The 26,684-nt window shown below is 39.2% G+C and overlaps 3 protein-coding genes across 5 annotated transcripts in view; 1 reads left to right on the forward strand and 2 right to left on the reverse strand.

The window, feature by feature from the left end:
- rnf115b (ring finger protein 115b) overlaps positions 1 to 6,333 on the reverse strand; it is a 32,139-nt gene extending 25,806 nt beyond the window's left edge. For both annotated transcript variants that reach the window (XM_057828421.1, XM_057828420.1), the window contains exon 1: positions 6,240 to 6,333. In XM_057828421.1, the coding sequence (XP_057684404.1) occupies positions 6,240 to 6,326 (87 nt within the window). In that variant the 5' untranslated portion in view covers positions 6,327 to 6,333. The remainder of the gene's footprint in view (positions 1 to 6,239) is intronic.
- Positions 1 to 25,590, forward strand: LOC130910834 (uncharacterized). 2 transcript variants are annotated; one of them, XR_009061914.1, is made up of 2 exons: positions 1 to 569; positions 25,482 to 25,590. XR_009061914.1 is itself a non-coding variant. In XM_057828422.1 (2 exons), the coding sequence occupies exons 1-2, from the start codon at positions 237 to 239 to the stop codon at positions 9,830 to 9,832; spliced, it is 633 nt and encodes a 210-aa protein (XP_057684405.1). In that variant the 5' UTR covers positions 1 to 236; the 3' UTR covers positions 9,833 to 10,071. The 2 variants fall into 2 exon arrangements, 1 of the variants encoding a protein (XP_057684405.1); XM_057828422.1 differs by lacking the exon at positions 25,482 to 25,590 and adding an exon at positions 9,533 to 10,071.
- Positions 20,924 to 26,684, reverse strand: part of scamp3 (secretory carrier membrane protein 3) — an 18,428-nt gene continuing 12,667 nt past the window's right edge. Inside the window, exons 8-9 of the mRNA XM_057828419.1 lie at positions 26,467 to 26,584; positions 20,924 to 22,409 (exon numbers count right to left, since the gene is read on the reverse strand). Coding sequence (XP_057684402.1) covers positions 22,248 to 22,409; positions 26,467 to 26,584 — 280 coding nt within the window. The 3' untranslated portion in view covers positions 20,924 to 22,247. The remainder of the gene's footprint in view (positions 22,410 to 26,466; positions 26,585 to 26,684) is intronic.

Here is a 26,684-nt window from a genome sequence, read left to right on the forward strand (position 1 = left end):
TCTGCATGTCGCCATTATAATGTTTCCAGATACGTTTATTTGACCTGATTTTCCTCAGTCTGGCTAATGTCTTTAACCCTTAAAGTTTAATGTTTGTTAGCGACATATTTAGTTTTGCTGATGGGAAATAAAACCGCAGTGAAAAGACACAGGCTGCGGCAGATAGTACTCTGCCGCACTGCAAGGGGGCGTACGTGAAACTGGACTTTCCGTTAAAAGTGGACGCGGTTAACACAATGCCGGAGCTAAAAGGTTTGCTTCAAACTACGGGACAGAGGATAACTCGCGCTTTTCAAACGGACTGGTGCACCCGAAAAGACTGTCTATGTGGCTGTCCTTCGAAAAATCGCCTTTGCTGCTTTCCCTGCCTTTTCTTCTCAACTTGCGCCAATGTCTGGACTAACACGAGATATTGTGACATTAAAAAACTACCACGAAGCCTCAGCAAACATGAGAGCTCGACCACTCACATTCAAAGCCTGTTTGCTTTAAAAACTTTTGGAAGCTCAAGGATCGATTTGGCTTTGACGAACAGCGGAAGCTCAACGGTAGCATCCTCAAAAGCTAAGGTAAAGAAAAGAGTTTGAAAGACCTCATTAATGCAACCTGCATCCTAGCTAAACAGGAGTTAACATTTCGTGGTAACGACGAGCGTGTAGCTCTTCTAAAAGTGGCATATATGTAGAACGATTTCATGGTTTTGCTGAGAAAGATGAAAGGTTAGCTAGACATTTGGACACATCCACTGTGTTTTGTGGCTTGTCAAATAGAACACAGAACGATCTAATTGAAGCAATCCTCTCCATTGAGGCGGAGAGATTTTTTTTTTTTAAAGTAAAGGAAAATAAGGAGGACTTTTACTAAAAGGGCGTAGGTTTGCATAGGGACGGTAGGGACATAACACTACCAACTTTTCAGCATGCTAAAATAGGTCCCCACCAACTTTTAAGCAACCTTACCTTTTTTGCATGATATAATGTTCAGTTATATAGAGAATTTAGATCTTTCAATAGTTCCATATGTTGTAAGGATAGAATTGACCCTACCATTATTAAGTGAATTATTTTCACTACGTTTATGTTTGCTAATAAAAACCAGACATTTATTCAGGAAGTTTTCAAAATGTTTCTTTAGTATTTTCTGAAAACAAAGGTTTGAATTGAACAGTGTATCATCTAAACCAATGCACGTAAAAGTTATTATCAGTAGATAAGGATTTATTTTGCATTGATCATTTTGCCTATTAATTAATTAGGTTCATATATATTATAAATGTGGCCCTTTGCCCCCTTCATCCAATCTGTTTGGTCTAATTAATGTCCCGTCCCCAGCAAAAAGTGTACCTACATGCAGGTTATGCTGTTATATCGTCCCTACGAATGTTGAGACAAAACCTATGCCCTTCCAAAGTAACGCCGGTTTTTGTGGTGAAGGACAGGCGCAAGACCACAAACAGTTTTCATTTCAATCTTATTAAAAAAAAAAGAGCTTGGACCAAGAAAAATACAATAGAATATTTAAAAACTAAATTTTGGCCTTAAATAACATATTATTTGTTTTTCTTTTCACACTTTTTGTTTAGCAATCTGTAATAAATTGATTAAAGTTTCAGAATTAAAAGTTTTAAAAACAACTGAATATTTCACTAAAGGTCAGAATTGAATTCTGTGGTTTTGTACACCACTCTTTACTCTCATTTATGTTGCATTAATTATAGAATGGTGACGGCCAACACATTGAGGGTGTAGAGCAAATGCATGTTATTTTCTTACTTTTACGTATCGATAATATGTACTGTGTGTGCCTGTTTTGTGAAGAATGCTGATGAGATATGAAATAACCAGTAGCCAATTGAGTAAGCTACCCTTTTTGGTTTATATATTTGGAAATCTGACACTAAAGGAGTCAGTGCCTCACCAACCATGAACCTCACCGCACGTCACTGAGATATATATATATATATATATATATGAGGGGGAAAAAAGAAAAATAATATAAGCCACAGCTATCCTCACTCTATTATAGGATATTTACACCCAAAGATATAACCGGTAACACTTTATTTAACAGCGGCATCATAATTCTGTCATGAGACCAAATGAACCACTATGAAGCTTTGAACCAATTGTCTGCAAAGCTTCATTTGGCCAACACTGCTCCTTTAAGGGAGACAGTCAACCTCCACTGCCACCTTCTGTCAACACTGTTGTTGTCCAACATGCCTCCTAGGATGCATTGCAGCGCTACAGATTTAAATAACAATCAAAATTCATGTTCAGTGCTAATTATTTCTCCAGTTACGTTTCCAGTTGTTTCATTATTTGCCAGTTATGGTATTTGGTAATACTTTATTTGAAAGTGGTGCCATAAGACTGTCATATGACAATCATAATTGTGACATGACACTGTCATGGGCATTAATAAATGCTTATAACAGATGTCATTTAGTGTTATCCGGCAAATGATCTCTCCCCTTTGAATGGATGTAAAAGATCTGAGCTGGACATAAATGGAGTTAGTGACATAATTTGCCAGATGACACTTAATGACATCTGTCATGAGCATTCAGTAATGCCCATTTTAGTGTCATGTCATAATTATGGCGGTCTTTTGACAGTCTTATGACGCCGCTGTCAAATAAAGTGTTACCTATTAACCCAAAATAATCAACAAATAAGTTGCACTAACTATAACACGCAGGATTCAAAATGAAGGAAAAGTGTTGCGGCTTATAGTCCGAAAATTACGGTATTTTAGTTTAAAGCAGCACTTGGTAATTTTTTTTCAGTTTTAGTTAATTTAAGCGATGCCGGGGGACAAAAGCGGGAGTGTTTTGCCTTAAAGGGATCCACGGATAGAAAAACATGTAGTTCTTAAATGATAAATGTTAGTACAAGTTATAATTATTTGATATTAAAACCCCTCTTAATGTTTTCATTTCAATAATATTTGTAAAAGAGTTTTAACTAGTAGGTTGCCATTGTTGTTGACGTTGCTTGGCGGTGACGTCACAGTGCCACGCTGCCGTACTTCACAGTGTCACTCTAAAATAAAAAACGTGTCACTCTTTAATTATGTAAGGTAGTGATTTAAATACGCCACAAGGTGTCAATGGCAAGTTTTCAATTAATTAGGGATCTAGCCAATGAGTGCGTTTTGTCCCTTGACTGACGCCGTAGTTTTCCTTTAATGTGCACAATGGGGTGTAAGGCAGAGAAAAAGGAGTGTGGAAACAGGCGTTCAGATTCGTAGCTCGGACCCGCCTCCTTCACAACAAACATAAGTGCCATATAGTGAAAATAAAACTAAAATAATATTCATATCTCTCAAAAAATAATGTTCACCCAAAAAAAAAAAGGCTAAAATCTACATTAATGAGGCCCTATTCTCACACAGTTAAACAACAATGAGAAGAGAACTGGCATTCACAAATTCATAATCAAAATATATATGCATAGCACACATAAAACTTACTCAGAGTTCGGTCAAATTCTATTTAAACATTTTAAACGTTTAGCTCCACAAATACACTGGATGGCAAAATTTAGTCACGATATACAAACTATGATGCTGGGAGCAATTATCAGAAGTCTTGTTTGTTGTGACCTACTCTACTACGGCGTTAGTCGAGGGACAAAACGCACTCATCGTCTTGAGCTCTTATTAATTTAAAACTCGCCAATGACACCTTGTGGTGTATTCAAATCACTACCATACATAGTTAAAGAGTGACACTGTGAAGTACGGCATCGTGGCCATGTGACGTCAACCTCGTGCGACGTCAACAACAATGGCGAGCTACTAGTTTATTTTTTGTTTTAAAATTTTACAAATTTTATTAAAATGGAAACATTAATACCAAATTATTGTAACTCGTACTAAAATTTATCTTTTAAGAACTACATGTCTTTCTATCCAAGGTACCCTTTAAGGAAAACTGCCCTTTCCCATGAAGACCAGCGCACACCCGCATAGTGTCGTAAAATCATGATGGTCGCCTGCAGATGGATTAAACAACATTTCTGCTTCCTACGGCTGTGTGAAGGATGTACAGTGGGGCAAATAAGTATTTAGTCAACCACTAATTGTGCAAGTTCTCCCACTTGAAAATATTGGAGAGGCCTGTAATTGTCAACATGGGTAAACCTCAACCATGAGAGACAGAATGTGAAAAAAAAAAATGAAAATCACATTGTTTGATTTTAGAAGAATTTATTTGCAAATCATGGTGGAAAATAAGTATTTGGTCAATACCAAAAGTTCATCTCAATACTTTGTTATTTACCCTTTGTTGGAAATAACGGAGGGCAAACGTTTTCTGTAACCCTTCACAAGGTTTTCACACACTGTTGCTGGTATTTTGGCCCATTCCTCCATGCAGATCTCCTCTAGAGCAGTGATGTTTTGGGCCTGTCGTTGGGCAACACGGACTTTCAGCTCCCTCCACAGATTTTCTATGGGGTTGAGATCTGGAGACTGGCAAGGCCACTCCAGGACTTTGAAATGCTTCTTACTAAGCCACTCCTTTATTGCCCTGACTGTGTGTTTGGGATCATTGTCATGCTGAAAGACCCAGCCACATCTCATCTTCAATGCCCTTGCTGATGGAAGGAGATTTTCACTCAAAATCTCTCGATACATGGCCCCATTCATTCTTTTCTTTACACAGATCAGTCGCCCTGGTCCCTTTGCAGAAAAACAGCCCCAAAGCATGATGTTTCCACCCCCATGCTTCACAGTGGGTATGGTGTTCTTCGGATGCAATCAAGTATTCTTTCTCCTCCAAACATGATAACTTGTGTTTCTACCAATTATTATTGGTAGAAACCAACTATTTTGGTTTCATCTGACCATAACACATTCTCCCAGTCCTCTTCTGGATCATCTGAATGCTCTCTAGCGAACCGCAGACGGGCCTGGACGTGTACTTTTTTCAGCAGGGGGACACGTCTGGCAGTGCAGGATTTGAGTCCCTGGCGGCGCATTGTGTTACTGATTGTAGCCTTTGTTACTGTGGTCCCAGCTCTCTGTAGGTAATTCACTAGGTCCCCCCGTGTGGTTCTGGGATTTTTGCTCACCGTTCTTGTTATCATTTTGACGCCAGGAGGTGAGATCTTGCATGGGGCCCCAGATCGAGGGAGATTATCAGTGGTCTTGTACGTCTTTCATTTTCTAATAATTTCTCCCACAGTTGATTTCTTTACACCAAGCGTTTTACCTATTGCAGATTCAGTCTTCCCAGCCTGGTGCAGGTCTACAATTTTGTCTCTGGTGTCCTTCGACAGCTCTTTGGTCTTGGCCGTAGTGGAGTTTGGAGTGTGACTGAATCAAGTTGTGGACAGGTGTCTTTTATACCGATAATGAGTTAAAACAGGTGCCATTAATACAGGTAACGAGTGGAGACTCGTTAGACCTCGTTAGAAGTTAGACCTCTAGACAGCCACAAATCTTGCTTGTTTGTAGGTGTCCAAATACTTATTTTCCACCATTATTTGCAAATAAATTCTTTAAAAATCAAACAATGTGATTTTCTGTTTTTTTTCCCCCACATTCTGTCTCTCATGGTTGAGGTTTACCCATGCTGACAATTACAGGCCTCTCTAATATTTTAAAGTGGGAGAACTTGCACAATTAGTGGTTGACTAAATACTTATTTGCCCCACTGTTCTTCATTCTATCCCATTTGGCTATCCATAGTCATGGTCTGTAAATATGTTATGAAGTGATTGTCTGTTGCGCAACAAATGCACTCCAGCAGGGCTCGCACAAAAGCCGGCCTCCCCCAGCACTTCCTTAAAAATGCTCAGCCAGTACCCGAAACATTATCCATCTCAATCTGACTCCCATTTAATCCAAATATGCAATAATTGTGCAACTTTTACATCGGTTGCCTGTGTGTGCTTCAAGTAGCATGCCAAATAAACAAGACCAGAACAGCAGACCAGCCCCCCTTGTATGCAAGTGGAGACAACTGGACACCAGAGTAGCCTTCTAAATATGGCCATGCATGTGAATCACCAAAGTAATACTGTATGTTTATATCTTAAATCTTCTTTTGAAGCAATAAAATGCTTTCATACTGTTTGAAATAGTACAATTTAGTTGTTCACTTCATTTCAGATAGTAGACCTGTTGGTAAATTAACTATCTTCACAAAGCATGATGGACATCTCGGTGGAGCTGGAAAGGGTGGGAAAAAAAACAAACACGCCGTGAGGTTTATCATTCAAATGACTTACCGGCAGCTGAGGTTGCGTTTCACACTTGCAGCAGTGACAGAAGAACCGGTGCTTTAGTGGAGCCGCGACGGCCCGGGCCTCCGCCATGTTCCGGCTGAGGCACCCACCCCCTGACATGTGCATATCCTTATAAGTCAGAAGACCAGGGCTGAAAGTGGCTAGACTTTCTTGCCGGAACTCCCTGACAGAAAGGTCGCTAAGGAGTCAGATTGTTTTGGGGTTTTTTTGCAAAGAAAACGTCATTCGGCATAGTTATACCTATAACACACAATAAAACACAACATGTCTTACACATTCATTAGTCTACTGCATTAGACCTATTGTAACAAGGCATACACGTAAAATTGATTTTAATTCAAAATTATTTTATCAATCTGCAAAGTACCGAAAAAAACAGTAACCCCAAACTCCATTTCATAATTTTTATTTTTCTATCAGCAAACCTCATTTAATACTATTTAATGCCACTTTCAACACTTTAAACTAATTTAATGCCCATGCCCAACTGCAGATAGTTTCACACATACAGTACAAATTGTAAGTAGAGTTGTCATATAATAACTTTATAACCAATATCCCAATATCGTCCAACTCCCAAAAATCTGACACTGATATATACTAAAGATACACGATAATATCGGCTACCGATAATTATCGGCCGATAATGGCAATTATGACGTCACAGAGATAATAAAAAAATCAACCGATAATGCAATCCGATAATTATATACTTGATTTAGCCTCCAAATGTGCGCAACCAAGCAGTTTTCTCCACTTCTTCACTGCCGCCTGCTCAACCCCTCCCCTCTCTGAAGCCCCTGTGGGAGGAGGGGTTTAGGAGTACGGCGTCATAGAGGAGGCGGTGTTACACATCAGTGTTGACACTGTTGAGGCGCTCTCACTAGCGTGCGTTGCTTTTCCCGTGTGTGAAATGAAATAAACGATGCTCTCGCCATCTACAAAACAGTTCCTCAAGGCCTAAAGAAAGCGTCCTCATTGAACACCACTAGCACTAACCCAGCAGCCATTTAAAACTGCATCACAATGATTTTTGGAACGAATATGAGGCTGCTGCTAGCATGAATGCTAAAGCTATTGTTAACAAATAAACTATAAAGGAAGCTACGGGGCTTGTGACGATACAGAGACGCTGCGGTCCTCCCGGAGTCGGGGGGTTTGGGAATGCAGCCCAAAGCGAGTGGTAAACTCCCATCTATGGCTAAACACCTCACGAGATCGATAGTTGACAAGTAGCTGTCTTCCGACGGAGCCCGCCGGTCCGGCAGGCCGCCGCCTCGCCCTAGGCGGGTAGAGGATGAGAGCAGAGCCATGCACCGAATGCGCCGCAGCGAGCCGGCCGGGGCGGGCGGATATCCGGTACGAACTTAGCTGCCACCGCCACTCCGGTTCAAGACAGAGGCCTGGCGCGGGTGCTAATTTGGCAGCCGGGCGGACTGAAGGGCACAGGCGGGAGGAAATTCCCGAAATGACCCGATAGCCAAATCCCTGGATGAAAAAATAATGCAGTTTATACGACCACGCTTCTTCGTGAAAGACATGCCGATCACATCAGTTTTACCACGTACATTTACATAGGTGATGTCAACAAACCATGTTTATCATGACGGCACAGTGGTTAGTTGATAATTGTAACATGCACCAAACGACACAAAGAAGTCATCCAGTCAGTAATGCATTCAGTACGCTTTAAATTTATGACGTCTTAATCAGATCATTCTTCTTAAATCTAGTCAAATAATTTTCTCCATCTTGTTTGAGTGTTGAAGACTAGTTGAATGCGCCAGATTATTCCACTTACTTGAACTAAATATTGCAATTTGTTCTTATTAAGCCCAAACATCTAAAAAAAATAAGGTGATTTTCACCTAAATCAAGAAAAAATTGCTTTCAAATAATGTTTTGAACCATTGAACATTTCTGACAAGTTTTTTTTTTTTTTTTTTAGGATTATGTATAATAATTTATTGCTTAAAATAAGGCTGTTAATCTTATTTTCAGCTGGCCATTTTTCTTCAAGAAATCTGAGTGAAATATACTTGAAGTGCTGGCAGTTAATTTAACTTATTTCCAATAGATTTACACTGAAAACAAGGGACTTTAACTACTCTTAAGGAGCTGTGTTTTTGCTGTGTAGTAATGTTATACTTTAGGAATGGCATACTTTTAAAGCCATTTTTGTGCAACTTATGTATTTACTCTGTAAGTAATTGTTGCCAAAAGTTTACCATTACACAATGTCAGACAATCTGTCTTTATTTAGATGTTGGAATTTACTACTACTACTACTTGTTCACATTTGATGTTGAAAAAAAAAAGAGCAATATTATTTTTGCACAGCAATATTTTCTCTTGTGTATACTTTAAAATTTTACATAAATCTTTAATAAAATTATCGGCTTGACATTATCGGTTATCGGTTGGAACGAGGAGGAAATTATCGGTTATCGGTATCGGCTGAAAAATGCATTATCGTGCATCACTAATATATACGGTCATGGACTTAGAATTTTATGGCTAATTGTATTGTGAAGCCCCACTGGATACTTTAATAATGATGAATGTAACAACTTCAAGGTTATCCAATAAGCATTCTGCAGGGGTTAATTTGTGCCGGTTCCTGCCGGAACAAGATCCGGCACCACTTGATTTTGGCCTCCCTGTGTTCCGGGACTTATTTGGGCAGATCTGGCACCTCTCTTGTAAAGAAAATAATTATCATAAAAAAACGTTTTTTTTGTGTGTGTTTTTTATTTTATGTATTGTAATAGCCCCGAATGGGGGGAAAGAAGGAGAGTGGTCGTTGATGGCTTTCTCCACTTTATTGGGGCAACAATACAGTTTTTCTCAATTGCTAAAGCACAATTTCTTGATCTCTGAGCCCAATGACCAGTTGCCTAAACACATTTATTAAATCAGGCCGCAAGTTGGCTTAACTATAAACACGTCATTTCACCTCAATCTCCAATTTCAAAAAACTCTAAACACAATTGCAATTCTCTAAACACATTCACACTTAGGCTAAACACTTTCGCACTTGCTAAAACACACTTTGCGCCATCATATGAGCACATTCTCATTCACTGAACACATTTTGCTCACACAATGCAAAATGGTGGACTCAGACATCAAAAGTTGAACACAATGAAAGCACGGGCATCATAGCTTAAACACGGTAACTCATAATTGAAGACACATGAGACTATCCACCTTGGCCTCTTGAGAATGCACAACAACTCAAAATTGAGGCTCTCTTTGTGTCCTTCAACAACCAGTGTCTCCTCACATTCTTGGGAGAGCTACAGGACATCCTGATTGACCGTGAGCAGCAGAATCTGGTTCCAGCACAGCCTCCTTCTATCTATGTCATCATCTGGGACAACATCGGCTTTCACCGCACCAACCAGATTAGAGAGTGGTTCAATATACACCAACAAGTCCTCAATGTATGTCTGCCACCCTACACACCTTTCCTCAACCCCATAGAGGAGTTAATCTCATCATGGCCGTGGAAGGTGTATGACCGGGAACCATACAGTGGAGAACCTCCTCAGGGCCATAGACCTGGCCTGTGATGATGTGGGGCATTACTCAGGCTGGGTCCGGCATGAGAAAAGTGTTTTGTGTTTAGAGAAAAGAGAGGGCAGTTTCCTGAAATGTGTTCTGACATTCGAGAAAAACTGTAAGAAAACAATAATAAAATAAAATAACAGCGGACTGCTGCCACCTTCGACCACTAACTTCTGCTTCTTGCCCGTCTCCCCCTCGCTTCCTACTACCTACAGCTCTCCAGTCCCAGCGTCTTTTAAAGAGATTGTGCATAGTTACGGACATTACAGTCAAAAATAAAATAATAATATGCATAAATTCATTTACAGAACAAATCCCAAGAACTGCATGTTGTTTATAAAAATTTAACTTCATTTGAAAGAGTTGGAGATTTGCTGATGCACTGAAAAGCTGGACCAACAAATCACGCCCCTGACATAAAACAAAAACAAACCAAAAAAACTTTGCGGCATTTGGGGAGCAAGCAAGCAGCCAGGATCAAATGGTATTTCAACCTACCAAAAAGAAAAGAAGGAAGATGGTTCAAAACGAGTCAGAAAAGCACCAACTGGCGATGAGGGCAGCAGCAGCGATCATGCTAACGGAGGAGGCATGCTAACAGCAGGAGGCTAGTGCCTAGCAACTAGCCAGGTTCACGAACAGCCAGCCAAGGAGGAGCAGGAGGCTGCTACCGTGGCAGCAGGCCAGTACTCTTATGGGAATTCAGGTTTGAGCTGCACAATTTGTAAGGCGGTGGGAACTTTGGGGCTAGAGAAGACTGGGGGGGGGGGGGGGGGTAAAACTTGCAAAAGAATGGGTTTGTGTCATTTATTGTATTCTGATTTTTTTTTTTTTTTTAATGTTTTACAAGTTAGACTGTACGTTACTGTAAGTCCCACCTGTGATTATGTGGGCAATTGCCCGTGCTGTGCAGAGTATAGCCTAAATAATTGTAAATTGTTGTCATAACATTTATACCATGGATATTATCTGAAATTGAAGCTTGTTAGTCCCCCAGCATGGCAAGTGGGCATTTGCGTGTTGTTTTCAGCGCCATTCTCTGCGTGTGTTCTGGTACCTGTGCCCGTATCGTCATCCCTGCGCTGTCATATGTACTTTGCATTCCGGCACATTATGACATACAAATTAAGCACTGGCATTCTGTGGAAAAATAAGAGATTAACTTCAACTGAAGTTATGGAAAAAGTGCACCACTATATTTGTTGTTGAAATAAAAATAGTGCTAACATCAGTTTTTTGGATCAAGTGCAAGTGCTAAGTGCCAGTATGGCACTTCCATATCACCTATGGTTCACACAGTGGTTCTGGCTCAAAATAACAACAAAAGGCACACATGTACCATAATGAGTTCATAATTCATTATTTTTCAATTATATATTGTTCATTTACTTTTTGCACCATGTATGTCAATGATCTGCTCACATAACAAATCCTAAGCATCTTAGTTTGGAGACATCTAATGGTCAATAAGCATGACTGCTGTGCTAAACTGTGATCAGCCCTTGTACAAAGGCATAAAGCTTCTACATTTACTTTGAAGGAAACATGCATACTGGCCCAGAACTGATAACGAAAAACCGATGTCTTTATTATTCAATGTCATTTTAAAATGCGTTTATCGGCCAATATTCTCAGGTAGCCAATCGTAATGGCCCTTATAATGATCTTATTATCGCGTAGCCTGGATAAGAGAACATACAGTGAGGCAAATAAGTATTTAGTCAACCACTAATTGTGCAAGTTCTCCCACTTGAAAATATTAGAGAGGCCTGTAATTGTCAACATTTGCCACGTTTACATGGAGCCAAATATTCCAATTACAATCGGAATAAATGTGTTTCATATAAACACCTCATTCGGAATGAACAAGCCCAAACAGAATGGAATTTCATTCCGATTCACAGGGGTGGAATATTCCTTTTCCCAAACCGATTAGAAGTAAAATTATATCATGTAAACAGGGAAGCGGAATGGTGTCTGGTTGCGTTCTTTCTGCACATACTCCGTACTGACGTGGTGACGTCACTTGGTGACGCAAGTAACGTCACTTCCAACATGGCTTCCAAGCACACGCACAGCACACCCACACAACTTTTTAAATGAACGGCGTATCATTCTGAAGTTTTGTTTCCACTCGAAAAGTTAAAACAGCAGCTGATCTGACGATCGATCTCCATGTTTTGCAACGTGACGCTTTGTTTTGATTAATCTGCTTATGTCAGACGGCAGTTGTCAAACGTCCTTTCGGAATAAAGGCAGACACATGTAAACGCTGGCTCGGAATAGATGAAGTGACATGTAAACAGCTGATGTGAAATTTCCATTCGGAATGATTTGAATCGGTATGAATAAAAGTCAGCATGTAAACGTGGCTGTTGGTAAACCTGAACCATGAGAGACAGAATGTGTAAAAAAAAACAAAAAAAAACAAAAAAAAAAACAGAAAATCACATTGTTTGATTTTTAAAGAATGTATTTATAAATCATGGTGGAAAATAAGTATTTGGTCAATACCAAAAGTTCATCTCAATACTTTGTTATGTACCCTTTGTTGGCAATAATGGAGGCCAAACGTTTTCTGTAACGCTTCACAAGCTTTTCACACACTGTTGCTGGTATTTTGCCCCATTCCTCCATGCAGATCTCCTCTAGAATAGTGATGTTTTGGGGCTGTCGTTGGGCAACACGGACTTTCAACTCCTTCCACAGATTTTCTATGGGGCTGAGATCTGGAGAATGGCTAGGCCACTCCAGGACCTTGAAATGCTTCATCCGAAGCCACTCCTTTGTTGCACTGGATGTGTGTTTGGGATCATTATCATGCTGAAAGACCCAGCCACGTCTCATCTTCAATGCCCTTGCTGATGGAAGGAGATTTTCACTCAAAATCTCTCGATACATTGCCCCATTCATTCTTTCCTTTACACAGATCAGTCGTACTGGTCTCTTTGCAGAAAAACAGCCCCAAAGCATGATGTTTCCACCCCCATGCTTCACACTTTACCTATATCAGATTCAGTCTTCCCAGCCTGGTGCAGGTGTACAATTTTGTCTCTGGTGTCCTTCGACAGCTCTTTGGTCTTGGCCATAGTGGAGTTTGGAGTGTGAGTGACTGAAGTTGTGAACAGGTGTCTTTTATACCGATAATGAGTTAAAACAGGTGCCATTAATACAGGTAACGAGTGGAGCCTTGTTAGACCTCGTTAGAAGAAGTTAGACCTCTTTGACAGGCAGAAATCTTGCTTGTTTGTAGGTGACCAAATACTTATTTGGTCATTGTTGAGGTTTACCTATGTTGACAATTACAGGGCTCTCTAATCTTTTCAAGCAGGAGAACTTGCACAATTGGTGGTTGACTAAATACTTATTCGCCCCACTGTATCAGAAAACTCAATGCAAAAAAAAAAATAAAATGAAAAATAACCGTGACCTTAACAACTTTTCATGCCTTAAAGATACTGTATTTTTTAATGCTTTTTAATGTTTTTTAAGGCCTGAATTTTGACAAAATCCATTTAATGACTTTTCATGCTTTTTAATGACCTGCATAAAGCCTGTGTACGTATGACTGAAAGTGTCGGGACACATCTGGACCAGGGCATCATGGCGCTCCTGGACAGTCTAATGAGGAGCAACCTGGCGGCGCCGGATGGACCAAAACATAATATCCCAGAGGTGATTTATTGGGTTTAGTTCAGGTGAACGTTGGGCCAGTCATTGGTATCAATTAGGGCTGCAGCTATCGAATATTGTAGTTATCGAGTATTCTACTGAAAATTCCATCGATTAATCGAGTAATCGAATAAAACCTTTTAAGGTGCATCTCAGATGTGACTAGAAAAAAAAAACAAACACACAAAAAACGTAGTTTTTTCTGTTGTTGTTTTTTATAAGATCTTATTTCTTACCAAAAAAAATGTCATTTTACTTGATAACACACATCACTTGAATGTTGTTTTTCCCACGTGTTTCAATTGAATTTCCATTTGTGTCAAGCCATTTTTAAGTTCTAGTTAAGTTTTAATTTAGTCTAAATTGTAAGTCCCGATAGGAGTTTTTGCAGTGTTCAAAATAAATGTATGATACCTGCTGTGTTGGAGCACATTAGGCACCAGTGCTACTTGGTGTTTTATCCATCAATGACACATGCGCATAGGCGGAGTTTGACTTTTGAGCCAAGGGGGGGGGCACAACATGTTGATGACCTCGAAACGCAGCGTCAGCAATAAAATTAACTTACAAAAATATTTATAATAAGATGACAATGAGCATTTTTTGTTTCCCATCATTCTTGAGGGGAATTCTAAATCAGGGTGCTTAGGCAATACTTTTCGCCAAGATCGTCAACCATTGAATATGGTACGCCCGCCGGTGTCGTGCCAATGTAGTTACCCCAGTCAAAAATTGTATCCCCTGGGCAGAGCCATATGAAGGTAGATTTGTGTTTTTATTATTCAATCAAAAAAAAAGTTGCTTCAATCCAAAAAAATGTGTTTGAATGCAAAAATAAATTTGAAACTCAAATAAATGCATGTGAAAGCTATTTGACTTTGATTTTTTATTTATTTATTTATTTTTTTTTGATTCAAGTTTTTTTTTTTTTTTTTATTAAAGCAACTTCTTTGATTGAAGTAATGTTGATTTGTGTTTGGGCCACATTTTGGCTAGGACGTTTTTGTCTTTATTATTCAATCCAAAAAAAAAAGGTTGCTTGAAAAAATATATATTTTCAAAAAGAAAATATCTTCGAGAGAGAGAGAGAGAGAGAGAGAGAGAGAGAGAGAGAGAGAGAGAGAGAGAGCAAAGTCAATTTCATGCAATGACACTTTTCGGCCACCAGGAGGGGCTTGGACCCCCTTTAAATCTGCTTATGCACATGCGGCCTCTTTTCTTGAATGGAAAGAAGGCTAGAGCATGTTGCAGGCATGAAAATGGGTCAGGGGTTAAAAAGGTGAGAAGGGTGTGGAGGAAATATATTCCAGTACACTGTATTGTACACCCCAACAAAATATTGAGCTCTGTCGACCCACACTGTGTTTCAGCAGGGCCATGCAGAGACCGGTGGAGGGGTGGGTGCTCGTAGATCAAAAGGGGCACATGAACAAGTATTTACCGTAATAGACCTTAAAACAACATAACTTCAATTTTAACCAGCTTTAGATAATAATTGGCTGCGACTGTGACATACTTTAATTGGGAGGGGGCAACAGTGAATAGAAATCAAAACTGTCATCAACACTTTCTGGCTGTGACTCAGTCAGTCTGCCTCTTTTCTTCCTTCAACCTCTGCATCAAAACTTCCTTCCTCAACTTGTTCATCTGAGAACAAACCACATCAGATGGTCACTGAGCCACCAACAGCACAGTTTTCTTAAAACTATTATTTCATTATTATCCATACTTAACAACTCTAGCACCTAATGATTAATAAAGCAATGACATAAAAATCTTATAGAAAAATAACATTGTAATTGTGTTTATAATTGGATTTAATACCCGACTATCCTTGCAAACTTGGTCTTACCAGGTCTGCTATTCACCCAGCTGATGAGGTATCCACTGCCTTTAGCAGCCTCATCTAACTCCTTTTTTTTATCCATCAATCTCCCTTCCCTAAGACGCATGTCTATGTAATGAAATATAAATATTTAAACAAACAGACTCCCCGGTGGCTTTTAGTTTTAAAGCTTTCTTAATTTCTTTCTCACTCAATAACGATGGAGTTAGATTTGTGTTTTTATTATTCAATCAAAAAACAAAGTTACTTCTATCAAAAACAAAGTTGCTTCAATCAAAATACAGTATATACTTTTAATCCCAAAAAGTAGCTTCAATAAAAAAAAAAAAAAAATTTTTGATTGCAATAATAAATTTGAGACAAAAAAAAAGCATTTGAAAACTATTTTTCTTGATTGAAACAAATGTTTCCATTTAAGTAATGTTTTGCGTTTGGGCCACATTTTGGCTAGGACATTTGCGTCTTTATTATTCAATCAAATAAGTTGCTTCAAACAAAAAAATATATATAAAAAGAAAAACTTTGCACATGTGCCAATCACCGTTTACCAAAGCCTGAGAGGGTTTGAGTAGACTCACTATGAAGCTTTTAATAAAGCCAAGCATTTTCTAACTACTTTATTCTTGTTTAAAAATAATTCGGTGGGGCAGTAACATGTTTAAAACTTATCATAATTCTTACATTTTGAAGTGCTTGAAAACCATTTATAAATGATACTTTGGTGAAAAAAGTGAAAAAACATGTCTTATATATATATATGTATCTTTTTTCCAATGTAAAATCTGAATAAATGCATTGAACACGCACAAAAAAAATGGGGGGGGGGGGGGAGGGGGGGCGCTACTTCGCGGTTTTCACTTATTGCGGCGGGTTCTGGTCCCCATTAACCGCGAAAAACGAGGGATCCCTGTATTTCTGAAAAGCTTTAAGAAGCAGGACTCATTCCCACCACTCGTCGGGCCGCTGTTGTGCCGACACCGGCCGTCAGCTCAAATCCAAGCCGAAAATAACGCGTCTCCGGCGGACGACGGGAGCGATGTGAGGCGCCCCCTCCATCCGAGAGAATGCCGCTTAATTTGACTCAACAGTGTGTTTCTTCACCAAATTCAATCTGCTGGCAAATACAGGCAAGTGTGTATGCTGCGCTCTGGTCTGCCCCGATGTGGATAAGGCCTGCTTTTTAGCTTTGCAATGCAACCGAAGGCTCTCCGAGCACTCCATGTACACGCGTAAGGAGTGCGCGCGTTTGGAATAATGGAACGCAGCTTGGGCCGATGATTGGTTCTCGTCAGCGAAGCATCTAGAAGGATTTGCTGACTGTGTTCTTAAGTGCTCAGTTTACGTAATAAGTTAATCACATGATGATAATAATAATAATTAAATAAAACCTCCCGACCCCCCCCCCCCCTCCCAAAAAGAATTTCTCCTCGGATCTACGCAATTCACGTAGGTCGCCCTTTTTGACTTCAAAACGGCGAATTTCGCCGAAAGGTGAGAGATTTTCATGCCTGATGTTGTGACCTTACACTTTTGAAAGCAAATACCTATTAGTGCATTCCATTATTTAAAATGTATTAATTTTTTCACTACTTATTTAAAAATGTTTTTTATTTGCAGCCTATGCAGCCATTATTTTCATATGATCATACGTTAATCATAATCCCAATTGAGATTTTTTCCCCCCATAATTTCTCAACCCACTGATGCACTTTGGAGATGAAAATAAGGGAAAATAAGATGAGACAACCAATTGAAGCAACGTATTACTCTTGTGGTGAAGGACAATGTTGGCTGACATGTAGTCCATGTATAGGCATAGACTTCATAACCTATTGACATGACATTGGAAACGAGGCCGATCTATAGAGGGCCTATTTTCATGAACTTCAAATATTTTCAAAACCAAAGCTGCTACAGACCTAAAACCAGGGGTGAAAGTGGGCCAGACTGGTCAGGAACGCAGTTCCGGTATAAGATTCAGGGCCAGAACGCTGTTCCGGTATAAGATTCAAGGCTGGAATGCTGTCCGGTACAGGGTGCTTTGATTCCAGAAATATGACGGCAACTGTCAAAACGCTATATAGAAAAGAAAAAAAAAAAAAAAATGCCAAGCTGCCATACATGCATTTCATCTCCAAGAAGAAAACAATGTACCAACATCAGATTTACATACACAAGTGTTAACAACAAGCATAATAGAGTGCTTGTGTAGCGTAATCCGTTTCCACCAATATTTATTATTTATTCTATTCCATGGAGGTTTCCCCTGCTGCTGCAGTTATCGGAGTCTGACGATGATGAGTAACATCAATGTGCGAATGCACGCAGCAAAGCAAAACGCCTGTACTCATTTATCCGTTCAATTGGCTGACATACTGACACCTGATCAGCATAGATAGTTAGCTCTGATTGGTTCAAATGTGCATGTTTTCTGGAACAGCAAAAAAAAAAAAAACAGGTTGAATTGATGCGACAAAAAAGGGCAATGCAACATAAAATGGATCAAAAATATTTAAGAGCAACGAAAGAGTTGAGGAGGCTTATTTATCCTATTTAGTTTTATTTGCTCTGATGGGGAGGTTCAGAACATCTTAGCTGTCAATGTGCACTTTGGACTTATATGTGTTCTTTTATGGTGGGCTATTCATTTCCTAATGATTTTTAAAAAAAAAAGTCAATGTTTGCGTTATCTTCACTCTGCATAATATAAGTCATTTGTACTTATTTTTCTGAATGTATGTTACTTATATCTTTATTATTAAAAAAAAAAAGAAAGTTAATGTTTACATAAATTTCCATTTTAATATACATTCTATGTTCTTAAGTAGTTAAAATTGAGATTTGGCATTTAGTATGTGAGGAAATGAGGGAAAATAAAAATTAGGAGATGAAGCTTGGGGTTATTGCTGTTTTTGTTAACTTTGATTTTGCAAATCATTGAAAAGATACAATTTTGAATGAAAATCAGTTTTTGTATGTGTTATGGAAATAACTGAGCTAAAACAGTTTTCTTTGCATTTTTAGTTTGAGGGGTTTGATCCCCCCACCCCCAAAATGAAATAAATAAAATCTCTGGCTCCGTGGCGACCTTCACGTCGGGGAGTTCCGGCAAGAAATTCTAGCCACTTTCACCCCTGCCTAAAACCAAAACAGGCACCTACCTCAGCCGTATATGATGCTCCATCAGCAGCGGCATCAAAAAATTCTAAGTCGCTCCCTAATAAAATCCTGATTATTTTTTACAGTGCCTTGCAAAAGTATTCGGCCCCCTTGAACCTTGCAACCTTTCGCCACATTTCAGGCTTCAAACATAAAGATATAAAATTTTAATTTTTTGTCAAGAATCAACAACAAGTGGGACACAATCGTGACGTGGAACAAAATTTATTGGATAATTTAAACTTTTTTAACAAATAAAAAACTGAAAAGTGGGGCGTGCAATATTATTCAGCCCCCTTGCGTTAATACTTTGTAGCGCCACCTTTTGCTCCAATTACAGCTGCAAGTCACTTGGGTTATGTTTCTATCAGTTTTGCACATCGAGAGACTGACATTCTTGCCCATTCTTCCTTGCAAAACAGCTCGAGCTCAGTGAGGTTGGATGGAGAGTGTTTGTGAACAGCAGTCTTCAGCTCTTTCCACAGATTCTCGATTGGATTCAGGTCTGGACTTTGACTTGGCCATTCTAACACCTGGATACGTTTATTTTTTAACCATTCCATTGTAGATTTGGCATTATGTTTTGGATCATTGTCCTGTTGGAAGGTAAATCTCCGTCCCAGTCTCAGGTCTTGTGCAGATACCAACAGGTTTTCTTCCAGAATGTTCCTGTATTTGGCTGCATCCATCTTCCCGTCAATTTTAACCATCTTCCCTGTCCCTGCTGAAGAAAAGCAGGCCCAAACCATGATGCTGCCACCACCATGTTTGACTGTGGGGATGGTGTGCTCAGGGTGATGAGCTGTGTTGCTTTTACGCCAAACATACCGTTTTGCATTGTGGCCAAAAAGTTCAATTTTGGTTTCATCTGACCAGAGCACCTTCTTACACATGTTTGGTGTGTCTCCCAGGTGGCTTGTGGCAAACTTTAAACGAGACTTTTTATGGATATCTTTGAGAAATGGCTTTCTTCTTGCCACTCTTCCATAAAGGCCAGATTTGTGCAGTGTACGACTGATTGTTGTCCTATGGACAGACTCTCCCACCTCAGCTGTAGATCTCTGCAGTTCATCCAGAGTGATCATGGGCCTCTTGGCTGCATCTCTGATCAGTTTTCTCCTTGTTTGAGAAGAAAGTTTGGAAGGACGGCCGGGTGTTGGTAGATTTGCAGTGGTCTGATGCTCCTTCCATTTCAATATGATGGCTTGCACAGTGCTCCCTGAGATGTTTAAAGCTTGGGAAATCTTTTTGTATCCAAATCCGGCTTTAAACTTCTCCACAACAGTATCTCGGACCTGCCTGGTGTGTTCCTTGGTTTTCATAATGCTCTCTGCACTTTAAACAGAACCCTGAGACTATCACAGAGCAGGTGCATTTATACGGAGACTTGATTACACATAGGTGGATTCTATTTATCATCATCGGTCATTTAGGACAACATTGGATCATTCAGAGATCCTCACTGAACTTCTGGAGTGAGTTTGCTGCACTGAAAGTAAAGGGGCCGAATAATATTGCACGCCCCACTTTTCAGTTTTTTATTTGTTAAAAAAGTTTAAATTATCCAATAAATGTTGTTCCACTTCACGATTGTGTCCCACTTGTTGTTGATTCTTGACAAAAAAATTAAATTTCATATCTTTATGTTTGAAGCCTGAAATGTGGCGAAAGGTTGCAAGATTCAAGGAGGCCGAATACTTTTGCAAGGCACGGTATATAACAAAACTTAAAATGGCTATAAAAGTCTCAGATTTTACACTAGATGCACACAAATCACCAAATGCAGAGATAATCACCTATATTTTCACGATCAATAGCAATATTTAACATATCATATAGGTTTTTGCCCAAAATACCAACTTATTTTTAAGTTTTCAACAGCTAATAAATCACTCAATTTTCACATCAGAAACTTAATACTTGAGGAAAGCATGCAGAATCAATTGCAATATATAAATAGATTATAATAAATTCTATATACAATCACAACTTTTTATTGAATAGAATAGCCCTTCATGTCATTATACAGTTGTACAATGAAATTGTGGAGCATTTCCCTTTGCAGTGCATGATAAGTTAAAATCTCAAAAGTGATTTGCAAGTATTCTTTATAGATACGGACGTAAAACAGTCTCGATTCTTGGTTAAAGCAAAATAAACCGAGCAGGTAGAATTTATTTTATGTAAATATGGCGAATGTGCGGCTCGTCTTTAAGTTCACTGCGTCGTCGCCTTACCACAAGTCCACAGCAAAGAGCTTTTTACGTTGAAATTCTTGTGAATAAATGCTTAAATCCCTGAATTCTTTATAGATATGGACGTAAAACAGTCTCGATTCTTGGTTAAAGCAAAATAAACCGAGCAGGTAGAATTTATTTTATGTAAATATGGCGAATGTGCGGCTCGTCTTTAAGTTCACTGCGGCGCCGCCTTACCACAAGTCCACAGCAAAGAGCTTTTTACGTTGAAATTCTTGTGAATAAATGCTTAAATTCCTGAATATTGTATGGATATGGAAGTAAAACAGTCTTGATTCTTGGTTAAAAGCAAAAAACACAAGCAGTTTGAATTTACTTTGTTCTGTCGAAGGATGATGCTAGTCTGTTAGCTCTTTGTTATGATATGGGGGCTGCCACAATGGCTTTTTCCGTTCAAAATTCTTGTGAATAAAATAAATGCTTAAATCACTGAATTGTTTATAGATATGGACGTAAAACTGTCTCGATTCTTTGTTAAACGACCAAAAAAACAGGTAGTTACGCATCTATTTTGAGTATTTATGTCGAAGAATGACGCCAATGCCGTCGCGGTTCCCATTCTCCAATTGATTTTTTTTTTTTCAAAATGCATTCATGGTACGAAAAATAAAATATTTACCTTGACTCCTTGAACAAATTAACTCCTGAGACAGTCCTTCCTTGTTTGTATGCGGTATAGCTTTTGTACTTAAAAAAATCCAAGCTTAAATCCAGCTTGGAAACAGCGTGTGCAGTCTTCGGCTGACTATTACTAAATGAAACTCGGCCCCCTATGAAGTGTCAGGTCAATAGTTTTGAAGTCTATGTTTGAGCAATGTATTACGGTATTCAACGGGCTAAACTCCATCCAAAATGCACATTTTGTGTGAATAAATCAGTAGTCTATTACAATTCAATGACTACAGTAGACCCAGATATTTTCGCAATGTCAATATATTTGTATTAAAACAAAGATAACTTTAGGATGCAGCAACAGAAAAGCGATACACAAAAGAAACAACAAATTCAATACTTACAGTGTGTGTGAGTTTGGCAACAACATAAATAGGCATTCTCTTTTGGAGTTATTTTTATACAAGGAAAAAAAAATTGTATTTGGTAACGGTGGGGTGGAAATTGTGTTTAAATACAGAGATTTAAGCATGAGCTCATCAACAATGTTCACACCCGTGTCATTAAAAATGGAAGAGTATATTAAATTTGGCACTTTTTAAAAGCTTCCCTGTATTCACACAAACCTTCATACATCTTATTCATGTCTGTATGAATCAACCCTTATATTGTGGAGTTTTTATTAATCACGTGAAAAAACTATTGATACACACATGACATATCCACGGTCTCATGCACTTGTTGTTTAGTTTTCTCAGGGCAATTTACAGAGACTCAGGTTACCCGCCTATTGAAACGTAATCACCGATGGGGAAAATGAACCTTTTATCAGACTCTTTCGAAATCTCAAACTTACTACTGTGTCCCTCTTAATCAGGCGGGTGTGTTGAAAGCCCCTTGAGCAGTGTTGGCAGCGACGTTGGCAGCAGCGTTGGCAGCAGCTTGGCGGACGGCCTGATTAGACATGACTCCGGTGGCGAACTCCGCCTGGGCCTTTTGAAAACTGGCATCGGTTTGTCTGTAGAGACCGTGGACCTGAACGGGGAAAGACGATACGTTATTTGGCTACATTTTTTGGATGGCAACAACTTACTTTGTTATTTATTCCTTGTTCTAAATTAAGTAACAAGCATAGTCCCAACATTGTACAAAGAGGGTTTCCATGGGAGTCTTCAGTTGAACGGTTTCAACTTTTTCAACTCACCGTAGAAGCAAAACCCTTAAACATAATTTAGGTCCGTTCATAACAAGGGCGTTGGTGTGGTGTCAACATTCGTAAGGACAATTTAACAACATAACCTGCATGTACACTTTTTGCTGGAGACGAGAAATCAATAAGCCCAAACAGTTTTAATGTTTCACATTGAGAGTATGACACTCCAATTGTGATCATTCAACATACCTCATTTATTATGACAATGCAGCGAACAGGAAGGGGTTATGGGTGAACAGAAAAAAAAAAACAAGAAAGAAAAGCAACAAGAAACACATTGAACGTCTACACTAATACAATGGGGCAAATAAGTATTTAGTCAACCACTAATTGTGCAAGTTCTCCCACTTGAAAATATTAGAGGCCTGTAATTGTCAACATGGGTAAACCTCAACCATGAGAGACAGAATGTGCAAAAAAATAAACAGAAAATCACATTGTTTGATTTTTAAAGAATTTATTTGCAAATCATGGTGGAAAATAAGTATTTGGTCAACACCAAAAGTTCATCTCAATACTTTGTTATGTACCCTTTGTTGACAATAACGGAGGCCAAACGTTTTCTGTAACTCTTCACAAGCTTTTCACCCACTGTTGCTGGTATTTTGGTCCATTCCTCCATGCAGATCTCCTCTAGAGCAGTGATGTTTTGGGGCTGTCGTTGGGCAACACGGACTTTCAACTCCCTCCACAGATTTTCTATGGGGCTGAGATCTGGAGACTAGCTAGGCTGCTCCAGGACCTTGAAATGCTTCTTATGAAACCACTCCTTTGTTGCCCTGGCTGTGTGTTTGGGATCATTGTTATGCTGAAAGACCCGGCCACGTCTCATCTTCAATGCCCTTGCTGATGGAAGGAGATTCTCACTCAAAATCTCTCAATACATGGCCCCATTCATTCGTTCCTTTACACAGATCAGTCGTCCTGGTCCCTTTGCAGAAAAACAACCCAAAAGCATGATGTTTCCACCCCCATGCTTCACAGTGGGTATGGTGTTCTTCGGATGCAATTCCGTATTCTTTCTCCTCCAAACACGAGAACCTGCGTTTCTACCAAAAAGTTCTATTTTGGTTTCATCTGACCATAACACATTCTCCCAGTCCTCTTCTGGATCATCCAAATGCTCTCTAGCGAACCGCAGACGGGCCTGGACGTGTACTTTCTTCAGCAGGGGGACACGTCTGGCAGTGCAGGATTTGAGTCCCTGGCGGCGCATTGTGTTACTGATAGTAGCCTTTGTTACTGTGGTCCCAGCTCTCTGTAGGTCATTCACTAGGTCCCCCTGTGTGGTTCTGGGATTTTTGCTCACCGTTCTTGTTATCATTTTGACGCCACGGGGTGAGATCTTGCATGGAGCCCCAGATCGAGGGAGATTATCAGTGGTCTTGTATGTCTTCCATTTTCTAATAACTTCTCCCACAGTTGATTTCTTTACACCAAGCGTTTTACCTATTGCAGATTCAGTCTTCCCAGCCTGGTGCAGGTCTACAATTTTGTCTCTGGTGTCCTTCAACAGCTCTTTTAGTCTTGGCCATAGTGGAGTTTGGAGTGTGATTGACTGAGGTTGTGGGCAGGTGTCTGTCATACCGATAATGAGTTAAAGCAGGTGCCATTAACACAGGTAACGAGTGGAGCCTCGTTAGACCTCTTTGACAGCCAGAAATCTTGCTTGTTTGTAGATGATTAAATACTTATTTTCCACTCCAATTTGGAAATAAATTCTTTAAAAATCAAACAATGTGATTTTCTGTGTTTTTTTTCTCCACCTTCTGTCTCTCATGGTTGAGGTTTACCCATGTTGACAATTACAGGCCTCTCTAACATTTTCAATTGTTGGTTGACCAAATACTTATTTGCCCCACTGTATGTAAGGTGCAACTTTTATTGCGGAAAATACAGTACGCATTCTTTACAGTATCGTATAGTATTTTTGTCCTCTTGTAACCTGAAATTTCTTTCTTAAATAGAGGCAATATTTTCCCATTTAAATGTGTCGTAACTACACATGTGCCAATTAGCGGTTTCAAGGTATACTGTGGTATGAAAGCGTCAAGTTTTCAAAACCGTAAAAATTTTCTGTCATACCGTCCCTAAGGTATGAGCTATTTCTTTGTCCCAAAAACGCATGCAGAAATCCCTTGCTTGCAGCTGCAAGGCTCAACCCTCCCCCACTGGTTGCTGCTCAGTAGTGTCAGTGAGTCAGCAGCTGGGCTGCACTATGGCTGGAGGAGGTGAAACTCCAGAACTTTTTCCCCCATCGAAGAAAACAAAATCACCGGGATGGGAACACTACAGAAAAGTCACAGACGGCCTAGCTTAGAGGAGGAGGGCCAAAACCGACATGTAAAACATGTTTACGGAGGGTGGCCGCCGAGAAGGCAGTACCTCCAATGTGATTTTGCATTTATCCAAAATTAAAGGTTATTTTAATGCTTTACTACTAATTAGGTTAACGCTAGTGTGTTTAGTAAATCTAGCGGTGGTAAAACATGTTTTTTTCTCTCTGGCAATTGTCTGTGTTGCGAAAGTGTGTGTATAATGTTACCATGATAGGAGACATACACGTGCTTTTTATGCAAAAATAATTCAATTATTTTTGTTCTGATGGTAACAATGTTGAGCTGTGGCTGTGGGTTTAGGCTCACCTAAAGGACTAAGTTTATTTTAATTTTATATAGAATAAAAAAATATATATATATATATACATATATATATATATATATATATTTTTTTTTTTTAAACAGCATTATACAGGGTGGGGCAGAACAACTTACTTATTTAAATTTGGCGCCCTGAAGCGATGGTTGCTCTGAGGATGGTGGGGATGGATTTATTTGGGAGGGTGGGGCTTAAAGTTTGGTTCTTAATGTGCGTTATTTGTGTTTATTTTTCAGGAACCCCAGTGAACATCATGGAGTGGACGAAGTTGGAACGTGCTTTCGCTGTTGAGGCATTTTGTTCAAGCGGTCGCCCAAGTGTCGCAACGCAACGTGCATTCTGTAGACATTTCAATATTACTTCCTGTGGTTGCCACTGCCTCATCCTGTACCTATGTTCCAATTTGCTAATGTTTTGAAAAATAAAAATCCTGCTCAATGGAAAAAACGTTCTTTTTTTCCATCTTTTTTTGTTTTAAAACAGATTTCTCAAAGTAACACATTTTAGAGCTGTAATACCGTGAAACCGGGATATTTTATCATATCGTCAGAATATCATACCAGCATATGCCTTGTCGTAACCTGAAAATAATGTTTGTAGAAATATCCATAAGTCGAGGTACCACTGTACAACAAAATTAGAGGAGGCTCAACCAGCTTTCAGTAATTTTAGCCATTTTCAAAGAGGATAAAGAATATATGCTCTAATTATGGTTGTATGTGTTGGTGTTAAAATCTAAGTTTAATGAAAACACCATACCAAATGTGTTGTCATTATGCTATTGGGCTCGTCTTTAGTCGGTTATTTGGTTTTGCAGTATACCTCAAATAGGAGGTCCAATGAACAACATGTAGAAGGCTCTTGGCCTAATCTGTTTACTATCTGTTTCTTGTTCAATGCCGCTTATTGTAGTTCGCTCAGATTCATTTTTTGCTTGTACCTCAAGGCTAAGAAATGAGCTGAGCACTGGCTTGTGTAGGTCAACTAACGTTTTAAAACTAAAGGTAAGAGCAGTGATGAATGGGCTGACTTGAACGCCCTTTATCAAGGCAAATTTCTCAAAGAATGTAAAAATAAAGATATTTAAAAGGATGGAACATATTTATGCAACAATTTCATTTTTAGTTAATTGAATAAATCTTAAGAGAAATTCCAGACAAACACTGAGCTCGCTGTTCAATGCAAAAACATATGCCATATGTATATTCTTCTAATTCTTACCTTCTTCAGCATGAACACCCCAATGGTGGTCTGGGCAGTAAAGAGTATGGCGTTTAACATCGTGATCACACCGACAGCGACGTTTCGTTTGAGAGCGGTCAAGCTCACGATCCATCCACTGAGAAAGAGCGAGAAGACTTAGCGAGATAATGAATGACGCCGGGAATAAACATTTACAAGAAACCGTGTTTGTTTTGATTTAGGACGGTCACTAAACA

This window comes from Corythoichthys intestinalis, chromosome 22, assembly GCF_030265065.1.
Source record: "Corythoichthys intestinalis isolate RoL2023-P3 chromosome 22, ASM3026506v1, whole genome shotgun sequence".
NCBI classification, from domain to species: Eukaryota; Metazoa; Chordata; class Actinopteri; order Syngnathiformes; family Syngnathidae; genus Corythoichthys; species Corythoichthys intestinalis.

What these genes read in the sequence shown, in the direction of transcription:
- LOC130910834 (XM_057828422.1), top strand. Translation starts at nt 237, where the DNA reads ATGCCGGAGCTAAAAGGTTTGCTTCAAACTACGGGACAGAGGATAACT. An exon ending in TAGCATCCTCAAAAGCTAAG is followed by an intron (nt 570 to 9,532) that starts GTAAAGAAAAGA and finishes TTCAACAACCAG; the next exon opens with TGTCTCCTCACATTCTTGGG.